Source organism: Ricinus communis, chromosome 6 (genome assembly GCF_019578655.1).
Source record: "Ricinus communis isolate WT05 ecotype wild-type chromosome 6, ASM1957865v1, whole genome shotgun sequence".
Classification (NCBI taxonomy): Eukaryota; Viridiplantae; Streptophyta; class Magnoliopsida; order Malpighiales; family Euphorbiaceae; genus Ricinus; species Ricinus communis.
In genome coordinates this window covers 16425013-16445756 of record NC_063261.1, presented here as the reverse complement: position 1 = coordinate 16445756, position 20744 = coordinate 16425013, and the positions used below count along the sequence as shown (strand labels likewise).

At 30.7% G+C, this 20744-nt stretch overlaps 3 protein-coding genes and 1 pseudogene across 5 annotated transcripts; 3 read left to right on the top strand and 1 right to left on the bottom strand.

The window, feature by feature from the left end:
- Positions 1 to 260: 260 nt before the first annotated feature.
- Positions 261 to 8673, top strand: LOC8263267 (shaggy-related protein kinase kappa). 2 transcript variants are annotated; one of them, XM_002526393.4, is made up of 13 exons: positions 261 to 353; positions 1229 to 1469; positions 1721 to 1813; positions 1917 to 1976; positions 2072 to 2344; positions 4487 to 4561; positions 6209 to 6265; positions 6343 to 6483; positions 6633 to 6683; positions 7123 to 7218; positions 7772 to 7855; positions 7941 to 8043; positions 8286 to 8673. In XM_002526393.4, exons 2-13 carry the CDS (start codon positions 1323 to 1325, stop codon positions 8372 to 8374), a joined length of 1269 nt encoding a protein of 422 aa, XP_002526439.3. In that variant the 5' UTR covers positions 261 to 353; positions 1229 to 1322; the 3' UTR covers positions 8375 to 8673. The 2 variants fall into 2 exon arrangements, with proteins under 2 accessions (XP_002526439.3, XP_048231721.1); XM_048375764.1 differs by lacking the exon at positions 261 to 353 and adding an exon at positions 362 to 634.
- A 2540-nt stretch (positions 8674 to 11213) lies between these two features.
- On the top strand, positions 11214 to 13500 carry LOC8263268 (probable rRNA-processing protein EBP2 homolog). The gene is made up of 2 exons (XM_002526394.4): positions 11214 to 11341; positions 12362 to 13500. The coding sequence occupies exon 2, from the start codon at positions 12371 to 12373 to the stop codon at positions 13292 to 13294; it is 924 nt and encodes a 307-aa protein (XP_002526440.1). The 5' UTR covers positions 11214 to 11341; positions 12362 to 12370; the 3' UTR covers positions 13295 to 13500.
- Positions 13501 to 16205: 2705 nt separating this feature from the next.
- Positions 16206 to 18526, bottom strand: LOC107261831 (translation initiation factor IF-1, chloroplastic). Of its 2 annotated transcripts, XM_015723713.3 has the most exons (2): positions 18155 to 18524; positions 16206 to 16449 (listed from the first exon to the last, which is right to left on the bottom strand). In XM_015723713.3, the coding sequence occupies exons 1-2, from the start codon at positions 18450 to 18452 to the stop codon at positions 16361 to 16363; spliced, it is 387 nt and encodes a 128-aa protein (XP_015579199.1). In that variant the 5' UTR covers positions 18453 to 18524; the 3' UTR covers positions 16206 to 16360. The 2 variants fall into 2 exon arrangements, with proteins under 2 accessions (XP_015579199.1, XP_015579198.1); XM_015723712.3 differs by lacking the exon at positions 16206 to 16449 and having other exon boundaries at positions 17949 to 18526.
- Positions 16540 to 17776, top strand: LOC107261830 (annotated as a pseudogene).
- Positions 18527 to 20744: the final 2218 nt, after the last annotated feature.

Below are 20744 nucleotides of genomic sequence, written 5' to 3'. Positions count from 1 at the left end.
AATATACAGAAGACGTTACAGAATTTATTATATAATAATATAAAATTTTATAAGGTTTAATATTTTTATTGATTAATTTTTAATCATAATAATTAATAATAATTAATTTAATTAATATAAATAATATATTTAATAAATATTACTATTATGTTTTAATATATAATTAGTTTTACTATAAATAATATAATAAATTAAATTTATTTTAAATCTCATATATATATATGAAGTGATAATAAATACAGCGTATTAAAGAAAAAGAAAGAAAAGAGGGAATAAGAAGTAAGTAATTAAAAGCAGAAGAGGATAATAATATTCATTCATGTCAGAAACAAGAGGTGATTGAACATTGTCAGGTTACTGTCAGCACTTCACTCTTAACAGAAATCCCAAAATATTTCCCTTTTTCTTCCTTAAATAAAATAAAATAAAAATCCAAAACCCAAAAATAAAATCACAAAAATCAAAAGAACACAAGCAATTCCATTTCTTGGTTATTTCTATTTCTGCATCAATTTTAATCACTAGATTTCGCTTTCAATTTTTGTTTATTTGTTTTTCTTTTCTAAATAAAAATAAAAATTGGAACCCACAAATGCGAGAAATGTGCTTCAGCTTTTCCTTGAAACGTTTTCAGGTCAGATTTCCTTTTTTCCTTTTTTCTTCTTTTTTGGAATCTTTTGTATTTGTGTAGCTATGGTTTAATCACAGGTTATTTTCTTGGATTTTTTTAACTAAACCAATGAACTGATTGATTTTATTTAATTTTATCTACTAATAGAGATTTTTTAATGTAGTGTTTATATTCCAGTATTTCAGCTTGATTTTGCTTAATTTAAGCCTAGATCTGATCACTCTCTTCTTCAATTCAGTCTCAGCTTTCAATTTTTTTCCAAAAATTTTTTAAATAAATTGTTTATTGTGGATTTGTAGGTTTTATTTGTTATTGCCAGATCATGACGAGAATTAGTTAGTTTTAAGTGGAAATTACACTCATCTATTACTTCTTTTTTAGTAGATACTCACTGAATTTATATCGTTATTAATCCAATTGTTAATAATTTATATAAAGTATTAGCATTTAACAATTACTTGGGTATTTTTTTCCAATTAATTTTCATCACCAGGTTATGTTGTATAGGAGTATTATATTATATGATCTAATACTCTGTCCATGGGTTTCATATGTTCAATTTTCTGTTTCTGACTTGGAATTTTGCGATTCTATTAGGAAGATAGGTGCTTTGATCGAATGGAAGGGAGTGCTGCGAATTATCACAAGGGTGGTAAATACTAGCAACTTTAATACTTAACGCTGTACGATTATGGCATCTGCGAGCCTTGGAAATGGTGGTGTTGGAAGCTCTAGGTCTGTTAATGGCTTCAAGAGTTCATCAAGTTCAGTTGATTGGCTGGGGAGAGAAATGCTTGAGATGAGATTGAGGGATAAGGCGGACCATGACGAGGACAGAGTAAGTTGCTACATTTTAATATTTTTATTTTTTCTTTATGGTTGATATTGTGAACTTAAAAGTTTCCTTTTTCTAGCTGTTGTTATAGACATCTGTTTCCGTTGAATATCTAGCGCAATTAGAGACACTTTGGCGAACACTTTTGACAGTTATTTGTTTTCTAAAGGGCACTTCTATTGATCCAGAAACATGGCAGAAATTGTTGAGAATTTTGTTCCATTAATATGGCCTTTTCTTTCTCCTTGTTGCAGGATAGTGAACCAGATGTAATTGATGGCGTGGGTGCAGAAGCAGGACATGTCATAAGAACAACTATTGGCGGTCGAAATGGTCAATCTAGACAGGTTGGGGATATATTTTAAGATGGAGTTTGTAATTTTGTATTGTAACTATTATAGTCAATGAACTTCGCATCTTCTGCAATCTCTGTTTTGTTTGGGTTGACAGACAATCAGTTATATAGCAGAGCATGTGGTTGGAACTGGCTCTTTTGGTGTTGTCTTCCAAGTAAGTAGAGCTGTTCTGCTGTTCCCGTTCTGAATTTGTCATCAACTATGTTATTTTGGGCTCTGTTATTTAAACAGTTTTCAATTTTTTGTTAGGCAAAATGTAGGGAAACTGGAGAAATTGTTGCTATCAAGAAAGTTCTCCAAGACAAGCGATACAAGAATAGAGAGTTACAGATTATGCAGATGTTGGATCATCCAAATATTGTTTCCCTTAAGCATTCTTTCTTTTCGACAACAGACAAGGAAGAGCTCTACCTAAATCTGGTACTCGAATATGTTCCAGAAACTGTCAATCGTGTTGCAAGGAATTACAGCAGGATGAACCAAAGAATGCCTTTAATATACGTGAAGCTCTATACTTATCAGGTACACGCTGATTTATATGCTTTGTTCTTTTGTTCTTAATTGAATGGATGTCACTACCATGAGCGAGAATGGGGAATATAATAAGATGTTCCAGTTTCTGTTCTTCTATTTGGTTTATATGCTTTGTTTCTTTGTAAAGGCTGATTTTGTTACTTGTATTTCTTACAATTTATCTTGTAATGATGCTTAACATATTGATTTTATCATTTTTCTGTTTATTCATGATAGTCTACTTGAGTCTCTATATTGCCATCATTTTGGTTAACATTTTAGTTCTATATTGGTTAGACTTGGTAAAACAGTTGAGTGATTCTGGATAGTAATAACAGGAAACTTAGGTGGTTTACTGGTGGCCTCTGATAGATTGTTGATTTCCAAAAGAATGTTAACCAGGTCCTTCTCTACTAACGCAATAAGGTATAATTGCCAATTTCAAAACTATGGGTTGGATAATCAGTATGTGGATTAGGGTTTGATGCTGGGTTCTGTTTGTTTGTGAGAGAATACTTTTCTTTTGGGTGTACTCGTTGAAATTGGAAAGTGGACATCTGTGTTTGAGGAGCTAAGGCAAGGGAGGAAATAGGGATGGGATGCAGTTTTGGATTTCCAGCTGTATTCTGATGACTACCTTCATGTCCATAGGACTGGGAGAGTAGCTTGGAACGAGTTTTCAGTTAACAATTTGTCGTCTTATAAAATAATATTAAAAGCAATTGATGGAGGGAAAGGATCTAGTTATCAGCAACTTGATCAGTAGCTCTTAGATATCTGGGAGCATCTAATTCCTTCACAATTAGAAGGAATTGGCTACTTTTAATCCAGCAGTCACAAACACTTCCCATATGTAGAGCCATACTGGTTGCTTAACTGAAAATTCCTCTTGCTAAGCAGAAAATAGAGGATGCTCTTAAATCTATCTTTAAATTATGGCTTTCAGAATACTAGGATGCAATTAGGAGAAAAAAATAGGGAAAAAAAAAGCCCATTGAAGTCATCAGTTGAGCTTAATTTTTGTGATCCTGTTTTCTGAAAACTATCACAGTCTGTTCTAAAGGCAATGTGTGCGCGCGTCCTATGCGCACTAAAGGAACAAGCACGCTCTAGAGTTATTCAGTCTTCTAGTTTTGTAGATTTTAAGATGCATTTACTATTTTTCTTCTTAGATACATCACAAGCCATGTTTTATATTGGTTTTAAAACTTAGTTGCTTGCATAAATTTGGGTTGCATTCAATGGCTTTATTGATAAAAGGAAAGGTGTGTTTATCGGATTGAAGACAGCCAGGAATGAGCTTTTATGATAATAGGGAAGAATTTCAGGAATATGACTAGTGGGGTAAAGCTTCTTAACGAATCTAGCTTGTTGTTCAACTGGAAAAGATATTGCTTCACTAGGAATTTTATGCTCTTTTGATGATAAAACTTTAATTTGAAGAAATGCTCTTTGATGATAAGACTTTAATTTGAAGAAATAAGTTCTACTACTCACTTTCTTTCTTATTCTGTGAAAGATTGAGAATGGCCGCTGAAAGGCAGATCAGTGACTCCACCTGCACTTTCTTCTTGATGAAGAGCAAAGACTCGGTTTTTTTTTTTTTACTAAAATGAATTATTGTCACAATGCAATGTTTGACTTTGTTAACAAGGAGATGGGAAATTAATGTCAAAACTTAAGCCTCTCTTGCATCATATATGAAGTAGTTGTTTTAAAGGACAGACAATACTCACATTGTTATTTCTGTTAATTCTCTGAATATCTTCTTGACAAAAATCATTATGGGAGCAGTTTAATACTTCATTTCTCTGAATTTAGTTTTCTTGTTTAAGAGTTCTATTCTCTATATTTGGTTTTTGGGGTGGGTGCTTCAAGAGCAAGAGGATCATATGACAGGCAAAGACGGTTGGTTACATAAATCCATTACGGAAAACACTAGGTGTACAAGGTGCTTCTTATAGAAAGTCCATGCGTCTAGTCTAAAATATCTAAACTTATTTAACAAAGGTTGTCAATCTGCTGTCCGACGTTTATTTTTTTATTAGTCTCCATGCTGGCACTTACAAGAACTTACCATAAATTTTTAGTAGTCGGTCTTTTTATTTTTTATTTTTAAATGTTTATTCTGTTTTGTTCTTTTGGATGCAGATCTGCAGGGCACTTGCCTATATACACAATTGCATTGGGATTTGTCACCGTGACATCAAGCCTCAGAACTTACTGGTAAGACTACTTTCCAGTTGAGAAGGAAGATTTTGTGACATGAAATCCTTGAGCATATAGCATCTGGTTTACCTGTATAGCACGTCTAATTAACCAAAATTGCTATCAACAATGTTTTGATTTTTGGTGTAATATTTTAGTCGGATCTTTCATTTAAAAAACACTTAATTTAGTGTTTATTTCTGCTACAAATGCGTATTTATAATTTAGGTAAAGTATGGTTAAATATCCTAAGTAGTTGAATAATTAGGGTATCTACTTACTATCTGCAATATACAATATGGCTTTCAGAAACTATCTGTAAATATCGCTTTGGAAACTATCTATAATATACAATATGGCTTTCAAAAACTATCTGTAATATACAGTGTGGCTTTAGAAACTATCTGTTAGTATACAATATGGATTTTAGAAACTAAGAGAAGAAAAACGAGAGAAAACATTATTTTTTGGAGATCTACCTCCTTAAAACAGTTATCTGGGGCCCAGCTCTCTTGAAGTGTATCCTCTTTGAAATTTAAGCAGCTGATATGGTTGTTTTCTTTCAGCTGATGTCAGACTAAGTATGCTCCTAGGCAGTTTTGGAAGTCGAAGTAAAACTAACAGTTGGCATTGTAGTATCTCTAGAAAGTTGGATGAGAAATGGTTGAACCCGAATAAGAGTTAATGAAAAGTAAAATTCTTGAATGAAGTTGAAGCTGTTACAAAGAACAATATGAGGACTTCTCGTACAAATACAAAAGCAAACACAAAAGTTTACGGTAGAGCTAATACTGTACTGCATTCTCCAAGTCATACAGTACCTACACCTTCATGTATTTTAAAGTTAGAAAATTTTCATCTGAAAATCACAGTTTACAAGAAGTCTTTGTGTGGGTTAAATGACTTCCAGAAAAGTATATTTAATACTAAATTTTATTTAGACTAAGTTCTAATAGTTGGAGGTTGGATTCCTTCATAGCCTAAATCCCTCATAAGCAGCATTCTTATTTCTTACACACAAAAGAGCAGTCAAGTCTATTCTTCGTGTACATTCTTCCCACCCTCTTCTTCTGCCTCTTGCTTACATAAGTCAGTAACTTGGTCGTGATGCTTTACTTTCTATAATCGCTGGGTTTATAATTTGTATCACTTATATGTCATTGGCTTCTCTTACCATGTCAAATCATCTTTGCCTCTATTGTAAGGATGGAGCCAGAATTACTTCTCTTATGCGTGGCTTGTCACCCATTATCCTATCATTAGATGCTTATGCAACATGTGTCTCTTCTATTTTATTGGAGAATGGGGCTATTTGTGCATTGTCAATATCTTCACCAGTCATTCTCTGCAGGACTGGGTAATCGAGGATCACCTCACATTCAGTGTTATAACTAGAAAACCAGGAATGCACATTGTTTGGGACCTGATGCTTACTTTTCTAGAATTTGCACTTTTTACTTGCATGGCACAGTTTGTTGTGATTAGCACCTGGTTGGTTGTCGATGTGTCTTATATCAAAGAGGATTATCTGCATCCTGTAACTTGTAAAATTGGCCAAATGGAAATAATTTTCTACATGATGGAATACTCTTAATATTACAGTGACGTACATAAATTTCCATACAAGGTTTTTGATAATTTCTTATAGCAGTTCCTCATTCCCAGGTAAATCCTAGTACGCATCAACTGAAACTTTGTGATTTTGGGAGTGCGAAAGTATTGGTAAGTTTTCATACAACAGTCTTTAATGATTCTGCGCTGTTTGGTTTCTTGAATAAGTTCTCTTTGCCATTTTAAAGGTAAAAGGAGAACCCAATGTCTCTTACATCTGCTCGAGATACTATCGTGCTCCAGAACTGATATTTGGTGCTACTGAATACACAACTGCTATTGATATTTGGTCTACTGGTTGTGTGATGGCTGAGTTGCTACTTGGGCAGGTAGATTGATAATAAGCATATACTGGTTACAATTTCGTCATCACTTCTTTCTTCTTTTCGTTGTTACTGTTCAGATTTTTGGTTTGACAAGTGTCTTTACTTGTAACTTCTAAATATTAACTACTTTCCTTCGACTAACTTATGCACAGCCATTGTTTCCTGGTGAAAGTGGAGTTGATCAACTAGTTGAGATCATTAAGGTATCTTTATCTCTTGATTCTGATTTGCCTTTGGAATTGTAAAATACGTGTTTTCCAAGTTAACTTTTGACCCCGAAACAAGTTTTGGACTTTTCAAGCTTTGGCACATGGAAGGCATTCTTTAGACTTTTTTGCTGGGCTGAGTTCAGCCACTTTGAAAATGAAAATAAATGCTGTTACTTATTATCTTCTCTAAATTAGTCAATATCTTAATAGCCTATAGCTAGATGTTGAACTTTGCGTTTTGTAATCTTAACCTATATCCTTTCCTGCCAGTTTGTAGCGAAGTTAAACTTACATATAGAGGCCACTTCTATATGAAGAATGAATACAACCAAAAACACCTAGTTATTCTAATTTTTCTGATTACCCCAAATTGAAACTGGATGTCTGTTGTGCTACCGAGTGTTATATAGCAGTTGTGTGTATTGGATTTCAGGTTTTGGGAACTCCAACCAGGGAGGAGATAAAGTGCATGAATCCAAACTATACCGAATTTAAGTTTCCGCAGATAAAGCCTCATCCATGGCACAAGGTAAATGCTGTTCCTCCTTTATCTTATATCCCTTGTTTAGGTTCTCTATATGTATGTCCGTTCAAAACAAACAGTGCCCTAATATATGCCTTCCTATGATTAAAATTGCGAGTGCATGTTCTATGGCCTAAAGTCTTGCAAAAAGTGGAAAAAAAATGATAAAAATAAGCAAAAGAAATAAAGCACGAACAGCTGGCCCAAGCCTTGTCCAAAAGACTGAAGCTGACATGCTCCTAATTTACCTGAATCTTAGAAATAATGATAAGCACCTATTATACTATGTATGATTTTCGTAAGACATTATTTTTAATAAGCAGCTAGAATCAAAATAGGCTGCTAGAAACATCTACTCTAGCTGCATTAATTCCTTGCTATAATTTGCTTCCCAAGAACACTATTTTCTCAAAGCAACTTATGGCTGCAACGGTAACTTTAATCATATTTTTTACAGTAGATACTTCCCTCTACATTTTACTTTCCCTGAAGTTTGTCATGTGTTTAGCGATGGCTATTTGCTGCTGAGATTCAGTCTGACATTATTCTCTACCACCAGGTGTTCCAAAAGCGTTTACCCCCAGAAGCAGTGGACTTTGTTTGTAGGTTCTTCCAGTACTCTCCCAATTTGAGATGCACTGCTGTAAGTCTATGTTTCTTAGTTCTTATTTGCCTGAGTGGTAAAGTTGATTTGTTAATTTATTTTATTCACTTTCTTGCTATCACAGTTAGAAGCTTGCGTGCACCCTTTCTTTGATGAATTAAGGGATCCAAACACTCGCCTACCCAATGGCCGCCCTCTTCCTCCACTGTTTAATTTTAAAGCTCAAGGTAAGTTGTAGAGTAACACTTCCATCACCTGTTGATTAGTTAATTGGCAGACACATATGATGATAAAGGATCTGATTCTCTAATGTCCTTTCAACTTTGGGACAACTTTATAGTACTCTGCTACCAGAACGTAGTAGCCTTTTGAGTTGCTGCATCATGCGGAAATGCACTTTAACAGGGTATCTTAGTTGGTTTTCATGTTTCAGTTTTCTTGTCTGTTGATGTAGTCTTGTTTTTGGCAGAGCTATCAGGCATACCACAAGATGTCGTGAACCGACTTATTCCGGAGCATGCTCGTAAGCAGAATTTGTTCATGGCTTTGCACACCTAGCAAATATTATGAATTTCTTCGCTTGTTCTTGTAATCCACACTGCTGTCTTGTATCAACATTTGTATAAAAGAAAAAAATCTCTGCTTTTGTTGTCTTCTCTTCTTTCTTGTGAGAGAGTGAGTGTTTAAAGAGGAGTTTCTTTAGGACAATCTGGGAGACCTGAGGCTTTGAGTTTGCTGTGCTGGTAAGATGTTTTTGTGGTCATTATCTGAGACAAAACTTTAGCATATGATGTATATTTATAAAGGGCCCTCTGTTAGTAAGTTGATAAATTTGATAATGCTTGTATTTTTTACCATGTGCTAAAATCTTATTGTGACCTGATTCTTCTCGGCGCTTGTTTACATTATTTATTATTATTATTATTTTATACAAAGATTTGAACCAGGACTGATTGCTTTATTCACCAACCTTATAGGTATTTTGACAATAAAATCTCATAAAAAAAAAAAGGGCAGACAAAAAGGATCGTCTTTGAGAAAAATTGAATTTTGACTTAATTTTAAATATGAATCAAATGCATTCTTTTGACTTCTAACAAAAAAATATATAAATTATAAATTAAGTGCAATTTTTTGGCTTTTAACAGAAAATTATATAAATTATGAAGAGGACTGAATTATTCTGATATTTTTTGCTCTACTGATGCAGTTTTGTTAAATTGAGAAAAAATAAAATTGCAGGCTAATTATATTAAAAAAGTTGAATATTAACAGTTAATGTTGAGGATTATTCTTAATAAAAATAAAATTTGTTAATTATAAAACAATTACAGAATCTTTATTTATTGCTAATGGGAATTGAAAAGTAATTGCAAAACTGAAAAGCTAAAATTGGAATTGACAAATTAAAAAGAGAATTAATTCTTAATGTTTGTTTGATTGATTGACTTACTGGTTTTTGAACCAAATAATTGTCTTGGTTTCTATAGCTTATCAAAGCTTGTGATGATGATCTGTAGACTACTCCTATCTCTTCATATTTCTCAATTACCATAATTTGTTTATCACTTCTTCAATTCTTGTTCCTATTCTACACTTCCTGCTTTCCACCATTTGTCTCTTTTACAGGAAAAATATAAATCCTCATAATAGAAATTTAAAACTACATTCAAAAATTATATTGAGTAAAATCTTCTTTAAAAAAAAATTATCTTTAATATTTTTCAACTTTGTTGATAGAAAATTCACAAATAGTCGTTATATATAGACTTCTTGGTTTTTGAATAAACTCGATTGTATTAACATTATCAATAATTTTTTTATTACTTTTAAAAAATATATATATTAAAAAAACTCTATACATATGATGAGGATAAACAAGACTTTCTTAAAGAAAGACTCATAAATCTCCATCCAAAATAATATAATAAAATAATACAACATAAAAATGAAAAAAAAATATATAATAAATTTAAACATTACAAATAACAAAAAACTAAAACATAAAAATAGAAAGAAATAAGTAGAAAAGAGTATGAAAAGAGAAACAGAGTGGCTACTACCTGATTACTAATATTGGTGGTAGCCTACATAAAAATTTAATAAAAATAATTTAACATTTGTAAAGGATTAAAATAAAAAAAATGGAATTATTCTAATTTAATATAGATGTTCGGCACCATATATTATTTTTATTTTAATAATTAATTAATATAATTAAATATTAGATTAGTTAATTATATACATTGCTTAATTATTATCAATTAAATAAATTAATTTTATTTATTTTTAAAATTTAATTAATGTTACCTAACAACTATAAGAATCAACAATTAAATTTTAACTCGTATAAATAATTAAAAATTATATATGAATTTATTGATAATTTATATTAATAGAAAAATATAAAGAATAACTAAATTATTTAAAATAATATTAATTAATAGTCTATAATTAAAATAATAAACTTATAACAATAGAGAAAAATCCAAAAAAAAAATGAAGGAAAGAAAAGTAGTTTTTACTTTCCCATGTATGTTTATTCTTCAAATATTTATCCATTAAATTATGGACTTTGCTCATGAGTTTTTTTTTTTTTATTTACTTTTATTATTGAATATATTTAATTGAGTTGGATTAGAAAATATAATCAGCACGAAAATAAAATGATAAGAGAAATTATTATCTTTTAAAAAAAATATAGCGCTCTTGGCATTTTAAAAACCAATAGGTGAACTTTTGTTTTTAAATTTCTATTGTTCTTTCCACATTAAAGGCTGTTAATATTTTTTTTGAGAATATAAATGAGTAAATTTAATACATATTTTTCAAATATTTCAAGTGCTAAAAATATATTAATAAAAATTGACATCCAAGGGTATTTCTATTAACTTAGTTCATACAACCTTACACTTACCTAAATTATTAAAGTACAAATAATGCTGGAGTTAGAATGTATCTTAGATTATTTATTTCTTTTTGAGAATAATTTATTACTATTAAGATAATCAATTTATCTTTTTCTTTAATCTATTCTAAAATGTAGTTACACTTTTTTAATAATTAGTTTGGTAAATAATTATAATTATAAAATATAATTTTTATTTATTATATATTAATTGAAATTTATATTTTAAAATTGCAGCTTTATTAACAAGAATGTTTTAAGATAATAATAATAATAAAATTAGTGACATAAACTAAATAATATATATTTTTAATCCACATGTAAATTAAAAATAAGTTATTTTCTAAAATGAGAGAGTATGTCCTTTTTTTTTTAAAAGAAAAAGCATAATACTATAATCTAGTCGTAAATAAATTACTATTATTATTATTATTTTTCTTTTTATAATGTATCATGTTTGGGCTCAATACTAGGGTTAAGAAATCTGCACGAACCCGACCCGATAAAATTACTAAAACTATGTCGTTTCATATTAATATAAGATGGAAACCCTAGTTCAGTTCTAACTAGTTTTTGTTGTTATCACTTTCACTCTTTTCAAGCTCTTCTTCTCAGAGGTACTCTCTTTCTCCCACTATTCTTTCCTCTTTGTTTTCTTGAATGGTTATTTTGTTTGGAATTGATGATTGGGATTATTGGGTTATTAAAGTTTCTTTTCAATTATTAGACGTTTTAGTAGTATTAATGCATGTCTATAGCTGTAATAAAAATCTATGCAAAATGGAATTCTTTAATATTTTATTTTATGTCTTCGTATTATAAATTTTATTAGATAATGCTAAAAAGATTATATATAACTACTTAGTTTTTTTATAGTGGTTTGATGAACAATTAAGTTTTTATTAAGCTCATTTAGAATCAATTAAATACATTTAAGTTCACAAAAGATAAAAAAATTAATGAATTTATAGTGAGTTCGGCTCGATAATAAAACGAACTCATGGGCTGCAGTCATTGCCATACACTGGGGAGGGGCTGCTTGAGGGATTTGATTGGTTGGTTCAAGACATTGCCTTTTGTATTATTCTAGGGTTCTGTTTGCTATTGCTGGTCTTTTTATTTTTTTTTGGGCTATGGTTTTGTTAATGTATTTGCTTCTTGTTGTTTTTGCATGAAGTGTTTTTGTGTCTTTTAAGTGGTAATATATGCTGTGACGGTTAACTGTATGGAATTGCAGTCTGAGTGACTCAAATCATGGCAACTGTGGTTTGTTGTATCATGATTATGCAGTCTATGATGTGGGTTATTTTTATATTTGCTGCTTCTGGGGAATGTAAGAGAGAAGCTTAGCTATTTTTGCTTCTCCTATTTTTTTTTTGGATAAATTATCTCTCAAGTTCTGCTCAGCTGGTTGAAGATTTTCCTTTTGATCATACATTACGAAATTCAATTTTCATCTCAAACAAGCTATTTTGCAACTTTCTCATAGCTTTTTTTTTATTATTTTCTTGGAAAAGAGAATCAAAATAATAATTACATTTATTTCAGTAATTTTGCTACATTTTGGATGTGTCTGTCATGGTTTTATTGAATTTGTTGTTCATGTTTAATGGGATTAATTTTGGTTATTGTGATAGATTTATTTGATGGGGGCAAGAGATAAAGACTTAACCGCTTATGATGAGGAGCCAATAGACGATGAAGAAATAGATAATATTGATGGAGACGAGTCAGATTCTGAGTATGAATCTGAGCCCGAGTCCGAATCAGAGGAGGAAGATGTGAAGCTATCTGAACCTTCTAAGAATGCTGTATATAATAGAGATGCTCTTAATGATAAACTTCAAGATATTAGCTGGCCGGAGAATGTGAGTTGGATACACAAGCTTTCCGTTGACATTGAGCAAGAGCAAGAGGTGGATGTGAATGATGACCTGGCACGAGAGCTAGCTTTCTACACTCAGGCATTGGAGGGAACAAGGAAAGCTTTTGAGAAGTTAGAAACTATGGGACTTCCTTTTCTTAGGCCTTCTGATTATTATGCCGAGATGGTGAAATCTGATATTCACATGGAGAAAGTTAAGGGTCGGCTTTTGGCTGAGAAGAGAAACATTGAGGAGGCTGAGGAGAGAAGGAAAGCTAGAGAATCTAAGAGACTTGCTAAAGAAATTCAGGCACAAAAGCAGAAAGAAAGAGCTGCGCAGAAAAAAATGGAGATAGAGAATGTTAAGAAGTGGAGGAAGCAGAGGCAGCAAAGTGGGTTTGCTGGGGGTGACAAAGATGGTGAAATGAATTTGCCCTTCGAGAATGGAGAGGCATTGGGAAGGCCAAACAAGAGGAGACCAGGGGTATCTCCAGGCGATCGGTCCGGAGGGAAATCAAGACAAGATTGGAAAAAGGGGAGCAAAAAAGGATTTGAGAATAAACAGAACAAAAGAGATGCAAGAGATTCCAGATTTGGATATGGTGGGAGGAAAGGTCTAAAGAAGCAGAATACAGCTGATACGACTGGCAATTTGAGAGGCTTCAACAAGGGTGGTCTGCAAGGAAATAAGAAAAGGAAGAGGTGATAAGCTTGCCTTTAGATTCTGCTTCATTCAAGATTTCGTGTGAACCAGTTGTATCAGAATCAAATTTTGGAGTTTTACATAGTATTTACAGTTACTTTTGGAAAGGGTTGTAATAGCATTAAGTTCGTCTTTTCTTTCTAATTCCCATAAACTCGTGGCATTTGATCTTAAAGTGACAATATCAGTAGTTTTCCTTTTTCCTTTTCTTTTTCACTGTATGCAGAGACTTGCGATCTTGCTGACATTGTACATGCTAGCATTTAACCTGAGAATATGATTCTTGCAGCGTCAACCTGTTGTGCATCAGTTAAATGCATCTAGTTTATGATATCATCAGAAGGGAGGCTAGTCACCTTCCTCATCAGGAGAAAACCCATGAATTAGGAGCCTTGAAGATTAAAACTTAGAAACAACTCCTGATTGGAAGAAAAAGGTAATTTTGTATAGAAAATTTAGCTGAGAGGGTATAAAAAATTAAACTAACCTCATAGACACATAAATTATTAATATTGGATTATGTTAAGAGTATCAACTGTACCTTATTATTATAAACTTTATTTTATATATAATTAATTCGTATTATTTAAATAATTTAGAAAATTTTTCATTAAACTACCTTATGGTTTAACGTATTTTCACTTTAAAGTCTTTGGTTTACTTTTTTTCACTTTAGTACTATGTGAATATGACTTTTAACAAATTACGACAAATTACATAATACTATTAAAAAAATTTAACATGGCATGCAATAAATATTGTTTTTTCAATTGCTGCATCAACACTTGCTAACGGTGTAATCGAATGTTAGTTATATGTTCCTAGTGTAAATTGATAATTGAAGTTAACACTACTATTTTAAAAAAAGGATTCCACCATTTACATTTTAAAATCGTTTGGACAGAAAAATAATCTAAATGTAGTATTCATAGCAATTGATTTTAATATCATAAATATTTTGAGTCATTAGATTTGTTATTCTAATCATAACTGTTGGATGAAAAATTTACCGATGAAATGATAAGTTGTTTTCTTTATTAGTTACAAGCAATATAGATGAAAAATTCAGTAAGATTGATATTTTATTTTACCGATTTTATAAATTTTTAAAGAAAAAAGTTAATTTTACATTTTATTGAAAATAAATTTTTTGTTATATTATATCAGTATAATGATCCGTTACTCGTTACCAATTGAAGGTCTGTTATATTATTTGTTTGCTTTAAGTTAAGTTTGTTTTAGCTTTTTTATGAGCCAGTGGAATCATGGAGGGAAAGCAATTCAAGAGATGTGATTGTCAATAGGTCCGACATGGTTGCCAATTTGTAACAAAAATACATGAGTTTCACGTGCTTCTATTAAGGATGAAATTACAAAAAATACCTTTCTCTTCTATTTCCTTCAATTAACCCTAAAAATAGAAATTACTAATTAAAAAAATATGTTTACTTTTTTTTAAAATCCCTAATTGAACTAGCTGATCTTGAAAGGAAAGATTTATTCAAACAAACCCAATAAAGGAAATTGCTACTTTTATGCGTCATCGTGGAAAGGCATATGTAATCTTTCTTCTTTTACTCTTATAGTGTTAATTGAAGTCAATTATTCTTAAATTATTAAGAAATGACATGGTTTCTGGTGTAGTATAAGATTGTTCTTTACTAACATCTCCTGAGATTAACTATGACGACCTTTCTATAATTACATCTGTTTACACCATTCTTTTTTATTATTTATATAAAATAATCAAAACTAACAAGAAGATCCATATGGCCACAACCATTTTTTTCTTCTCTCCAATCGTTGCATCTACATTTCTGATCCCCTCAACGAACCTAGTATGATCTGTTTTGTTTTCTCATAAATGGGTTCATCAATCTGCCTAAAATATGAACGGTATCTATTCTCAGATGTCATGAACTTTCTATTTGGATTATGGTTCGTCCATAAGGTTTTTATGTCGATCGCATATGCAAACATCAACAAAATTATCTATTTTTCTAAAAAAGATAGAAATCAAGGGAAAGTAGAATGTAAAAGAATAACTAGAAGAAAAGATACCTAAATTCGAAATCCCTAAATCTTTATGCTTACATGAATGAGATTAAGGGTACTGATGTCTTTTTCATCTCATTATGCCAGCTCATCAAATTGTTATTCTTTTTTTATATTTTCCCATGGTGCCAATTCATTTTCTATCAAGCTAAAAGGCACCAAATCGTCCGCGATTTACAAGTTTCACAATCTAGAAAAAAAAAATTAAGACACTGATTTATCAAATTTTAAAAAGTTCAAACACCACAAATGTAATTAATTATCCCTAAAGTTTGAACTATGACATCCACAATAGTAAATTCAAACTAAGTCCTTTGACTTAATCGGGCCAAAGATTAGATCCATATTTAAGATATGGTTTAGGATCATTAATTTATTTTGAATGTCAATTACATGTTCCTAGTCTGAATTGATAATTGAAGTTGACACTACTGTTTTAAAAGTTTCTCTTAAATTAAAAATTCATCATATGATTTCACCTAATGAAGCTCCTTAGAATAATTATTGCTATTTATTTATATTTATAATAAATTAATTATAAAAAAACTTCTGAAGCATTTATTTTGTTTTTTTTTTTTTATATATATAAAAAGAGAGAAAATTTGATATCATTTAGACAGGTGTTAACAAATAAATAAACAAAGCTAATTTATTACAATTAAATTTATTTAAAATACTTGAGATAAAAATGGTCGAGATTTAATAATTTAACCTAAAAATATGTTCCAAAATCTATTATAACGTGAAATCAAAGTTCTTCGAATACAAAGTGGCCCCAATCGACAATGATCGATATCAAAGCATGCGAGTTAGAAACAAGCAGATAGGACAATGACTGGAAATCATAATGAGCAAAAGATAATCAAAATAACCCCACATTTAAATAATTCTCAATTATGAGATCGTCCCAAAAACAATTTTATCAGAGGGTTCTATTAAGGACAGGTCGTATTGATGACCAAGAAAATCCTGGAGAAGAAGCAAGCTTCAACTCTCCCCAAGGCAACAGATCCCTTATTGTGGGGAGAATCTACTCCGACCGCCATTTGTCATCTCTATTTGGATGTGGTTGACCACATTGTAATTACAATCTGGTGAAGGCACTGCATGCATAATATGCCATGAAGAAGACACCTTTAGAAGGAAATTCTTTTAAAAACCAATTAAATTATTTAGTCATGTCATTGATATATACATATAGTCTATCGGTAGAAATTGCTAAGAATTAGTCATAGACACTACATTATGGTTATCTAATTGACTTGTCAACGCACGCAGCTTCCAAGCAGATGAATAACACAATTCTAAATGTTTATCTAATTGACTTGTCAACGCACGCAGCTTCCAAGCAGATGAATAACACAATTCTAAATGTTTATCTAATTGACTTGTTAACGCACGCAGCTTCCAAGCAGATGAATAACACAATTCTAAATGTATATGATATAACCTGCATCTCTGACCACTTTCTTTTTCACTAATTCAGACCTTCTTTGTGGAAGTTAATCATGGAGGTAGCAGAGAATGGCCACACATCAAATATCAGAACCATGCCAGTTCAAGATCAAGATCATGCAACAGCAGAAACTAGACAATCAACGGAACCACCAAAAACCAAGTGGGTTAAGTACTTAGATTATCAAGCTGATTGGCTAGAAAACACTCGGGGCAATCTAATGATTGTTGCTACTGTTATAGCATCCATGGCATTCCAAGCTGCAATAAACCCACCAGGTAAACTCTGGAGCAATAATTCTCATGACAAACAATGCAAAGCCAAAGAGATAAAAGATGCAATTATGGTAAGCGATATGCTCAAAGCACGAAATATGGCAATAACATGCATCAACCAGTATAACAGCCAAGTATTCATTATCTGTAACACAATCTCATTCTCTGCATCTCTGAGTATAATCTTTTTGCTCACTGTACTTCCTCTCAGACAAAAGTTTTCTTTGTGGATTATGCTTGTAGCAATTAGTATCACTTAGATCTTCACATCTGCTACTTTTGCAGTCTCAATCAGTTTGAGTCAAGGACCAGAGAAGCAGGAAAGTTCATTTTACAATGGAACCATTTTGTATTATATTGTGTTTTGGGTTGGGTTGATAGTGGTTATTGTTGTTTTTCTGGTCCTTGGAATTTTGTTCAGGCTGCTCAAGAAATTGCTTATTGGTATCACCAATGTTATAAGGTTGATAGTGGTTATTGTTGTTTTTCTGGTCCTTGGAATTTTGTTCAGGCTGCTCAAGAAATTGCTTATTGGTATCACCAATGTTATAATGAGAAAGCAGCGGATCAAGCGGATAGCAACCCATGTTTGAGTACTGTGATGTAATGTATTTCTATGGCCAAGAACAAATATTATTCTCTACAAGACTGTTACGGAAGTCAATTCTACAAATTATGAGGTTTTTTTCTTTTCTTACATATACAACATTTTTATACTTTACAAATAAGGTCGAATGGAAAACTCCAATTGTATTATCAGCCATTGATTGATAAAAACCTCCAATATTTTTTTATAATTAACACTATAGCAGTACTAATTGAGATTTAACACAAAAATTATACGCTTAAATAATGAAAACAGAAATTTTAAAAAAAAAAAACTTGAATTTAAACAAGTTTTTTTCTTTTGTGTTTCAACAACATAATAAACTGAGAAGGGAAAAAATGGTTAATCATTGGCAGAATCACGATTACGCATACGATAAATAATGCGACCTCGAGAAGAATCATAACGACTAACTTCAACCTTAACTCTATCACCAGGCAAAATCCTAACAAAGTTCTTACGAATCTTACCAGAAATGTACCCAATTATCAAGTCTTGATTATCTAATTTAACCCTAAACATGCCATTGGGCAATGATTCTGTAATTGAACCTTCGTGCGTCCACTTCTGCTCTCCACTTGGGTTTGCTTTTGCTGCTGCCAACACAACATCTAGTCTTGGAGATGCGACTGTTGTGAGATTCAACGGCCTCGTTCTGGTAAAGAAGAGTGTTACTGTTGCTGGTGTTCTTGGAGATGACAAAATTGTGGGTTTTGAGGGAGAGGCTGCAGAGAGGATATGGAGACGGGGTGTTGTCGTTGAGGTCATTGTGTTTGTGTGGTGGAAAGGTGGTTTCTGGGAACGATAAAGCGGAAAAGAAAAGAAGGGAGAATTGAAGTGGCAGCAGAGGCATTTTATATAGTAAAACTAAAAACCCATTGTTGAGCCCCTGAACTTTTTCATTTTATTCAAATAAGCCCTTAAATTATTATTGCTCAATAAAATAAAATTGAAAAAAATTAAACACTTAAAAAAATGTAAGCCCAGGTTTGTACAGATATGACCCTAATTTTCGATGGAGCAAACACTTCTTGGTAATTTGATTTTGTCAGCAGTTATAATTTTATACCTTTTAAAAAAAGACAGTTATAATTTTATTACATTTTGATGTTAGTTGATCTAATTAAAAATTTTAATCAATAAGAAAAATTTATTTATTTTTGGACTTAGTTGATCTAATTAAAAAGTTAATCAATAAGAAAAATTAATTTATTTTTGGACTTAATATTAAATATCAAATTCAATAGAAATATGTTCTTATTATCAATATTTAAGCATACATTTTAAAAGTTTAACTTAATTTTATATAATGTATAACAAAAATATAATTAATTTAACAATCTTTAATATACTTTTACATCATTAAACTAAAAAATCAGATATTTTAAGAATATTCATTATAATATTATAATCTCATATTTAAAAAAAAAAGTGAAATTAAAATATATCAAATGCATGTATAATTTTTATTTATTTGAAATTCTATAATAACTATAACTTGATTTTTTTTTACTTTCTGTTAATTGGTTATAAATTTTAACTTTTAGCAAGAAGAATTAGTACAAATGGTTATTTAATTCTTTTAGTATCATTATTTTATTAATTTGAAATAAAATTAAATATTGATATAAATTAATTAGTTTATTAATATTTTTAAACACTAGTATGATTAAATTGTGCTATTGTGCTAAAGAAAAAAGTTGAACAAATTAGTAAATACTAATTAATTTTGATCAGAAGCTAAAAGGTAACGGATAAGCCCCTCAAATTTCAGCCAAAGCACGATTAAATCTGTATATTTCAAAGTGGGTCAATTACACTTTTAAAATTTACATTCTTTAAAGTTAACTCTATCTATTTCACAGTGTAATAGTACGAGACTTAATTAATTTTAAGCGCTAGAAGAAAGTGATGTAATTCTTTTCGATTTATGCAGAATCGTTGGGATAAATTACTAACTTTTTCTTTTAATGAATAAAAATTTAAAAAATTTCTTTTATTTTGACCCAAAAAATATATTAATGTCATCATCGTTAGTTTAAAAGATATAATTATTCTATTTTAGAGATGCAATTGAGTTACTCTAAAATGTAAAAATTAATTACACTTTGGCGAAAAGTTCAAAATTAAATCATATGCTAAAAGAAATGATTTAAACCTCCTCCTACTGCTAACCTCCACGGTTGTCGTCGAATCAAGCAAGTCTATTAGCACCACCACCAAATCCCCTCTTGCCGCCAGCAACTCCTCCACAAAGATACAGCGTTTGTAGTTTGACTATATCGCCAATCTAATCACAACAACCAGGAGTTCTGCCTCAACTATCAAAACCGATCTCACATCCATTGGTTCTCCTTTTATCATTGTTGCAGATCATAAGCTAATTCAGCAAATGAGAATATTGATAAAACTGTTATATCTTCTACAATCTCAGCTCAACTTCCTATCTGTAGCTCTTACACTTCTCACGAGCTGATACAAGAATTAGTTTATGAATACATATGTAACATGATCATTAGCTAAACAATTAATTAACTACAGCTGATCAATCGATGCATGACGAAGTATCAGAATTCTTAGCATTACAGAGGTCTAACAAGTTGTTTTTAACGTGAATTTATAAAAGAAGAAGATAACCCAGAATCAAATGAAGATTCTTTTCTTTCAGATTATTAAATAAAATTACAATTATAACTAATACGTGAACTAATATATTATTTTTCTAATTAACTTAAGTAATGGTGCTATATTTAAAAATATGATATAATTATAAATTAATTAATAAAATATTATTATCTATCATACTTTATTGAACTGTTATTATAAATATTTAATGTAGTATTTTAGTCAAATTTCATATATATTATTTTTTTAAATAAAAACATTTTGTTTAAATTTTATAAATTAAAATACTTATAATTAAAATAAAAATAATAGCAGCATAATATCCAGACTTATTATTAGTATTATTATTATTATTATTAATATTAAAATATAATTGAATTATTTTTTATTATATCAGTCAATGTCACGTGACCAAATTAATTAGAGATTTAAGGA

What these genes read in the sequence shown, in the direction of transcription:
- LOC8263267 (XM_002526393.4), top strand. Translation starts at nt 1,323, where the DNA reads ATGGCATCTGCGAGCCTTGGAAATGGTGGTGTTGGAAGCTCTAGGTCT. An exon ending in CCAATTTGAGATGCACTGCT is followed by an intron (nt 7,856 to 7,940) that starts GTAAGTCTATGT and finishes TTGCTATCACAG; the next exon opens with TTAGAAGCTTGCGTGCACCC. An exon ending in GTTTAATTTTAAAGCTCAAG is followed by an intron (nt 8,044 to 8,285) that starts GTAAGTTGTAGA and finishes TGTTTTTGGCAG; the next exon opens with AGCTATCAGGCATACCACAA.
- LOC8263268 (XM_002526394.4), top strand. Translation starts at nt 12,371, where the DNA reads ATGGGGGCAAGAGATAAAGACTTAACCGCTTATGATGAGGAGCCAATA.
- LOC107261831 (XM_015723712.3), bottom strand. Translation starts at nt 18,452, where the DNA reads ATGACCTCAACGACAACACCCCGTCTCCATATCCTCTCTGCAGCCTCT.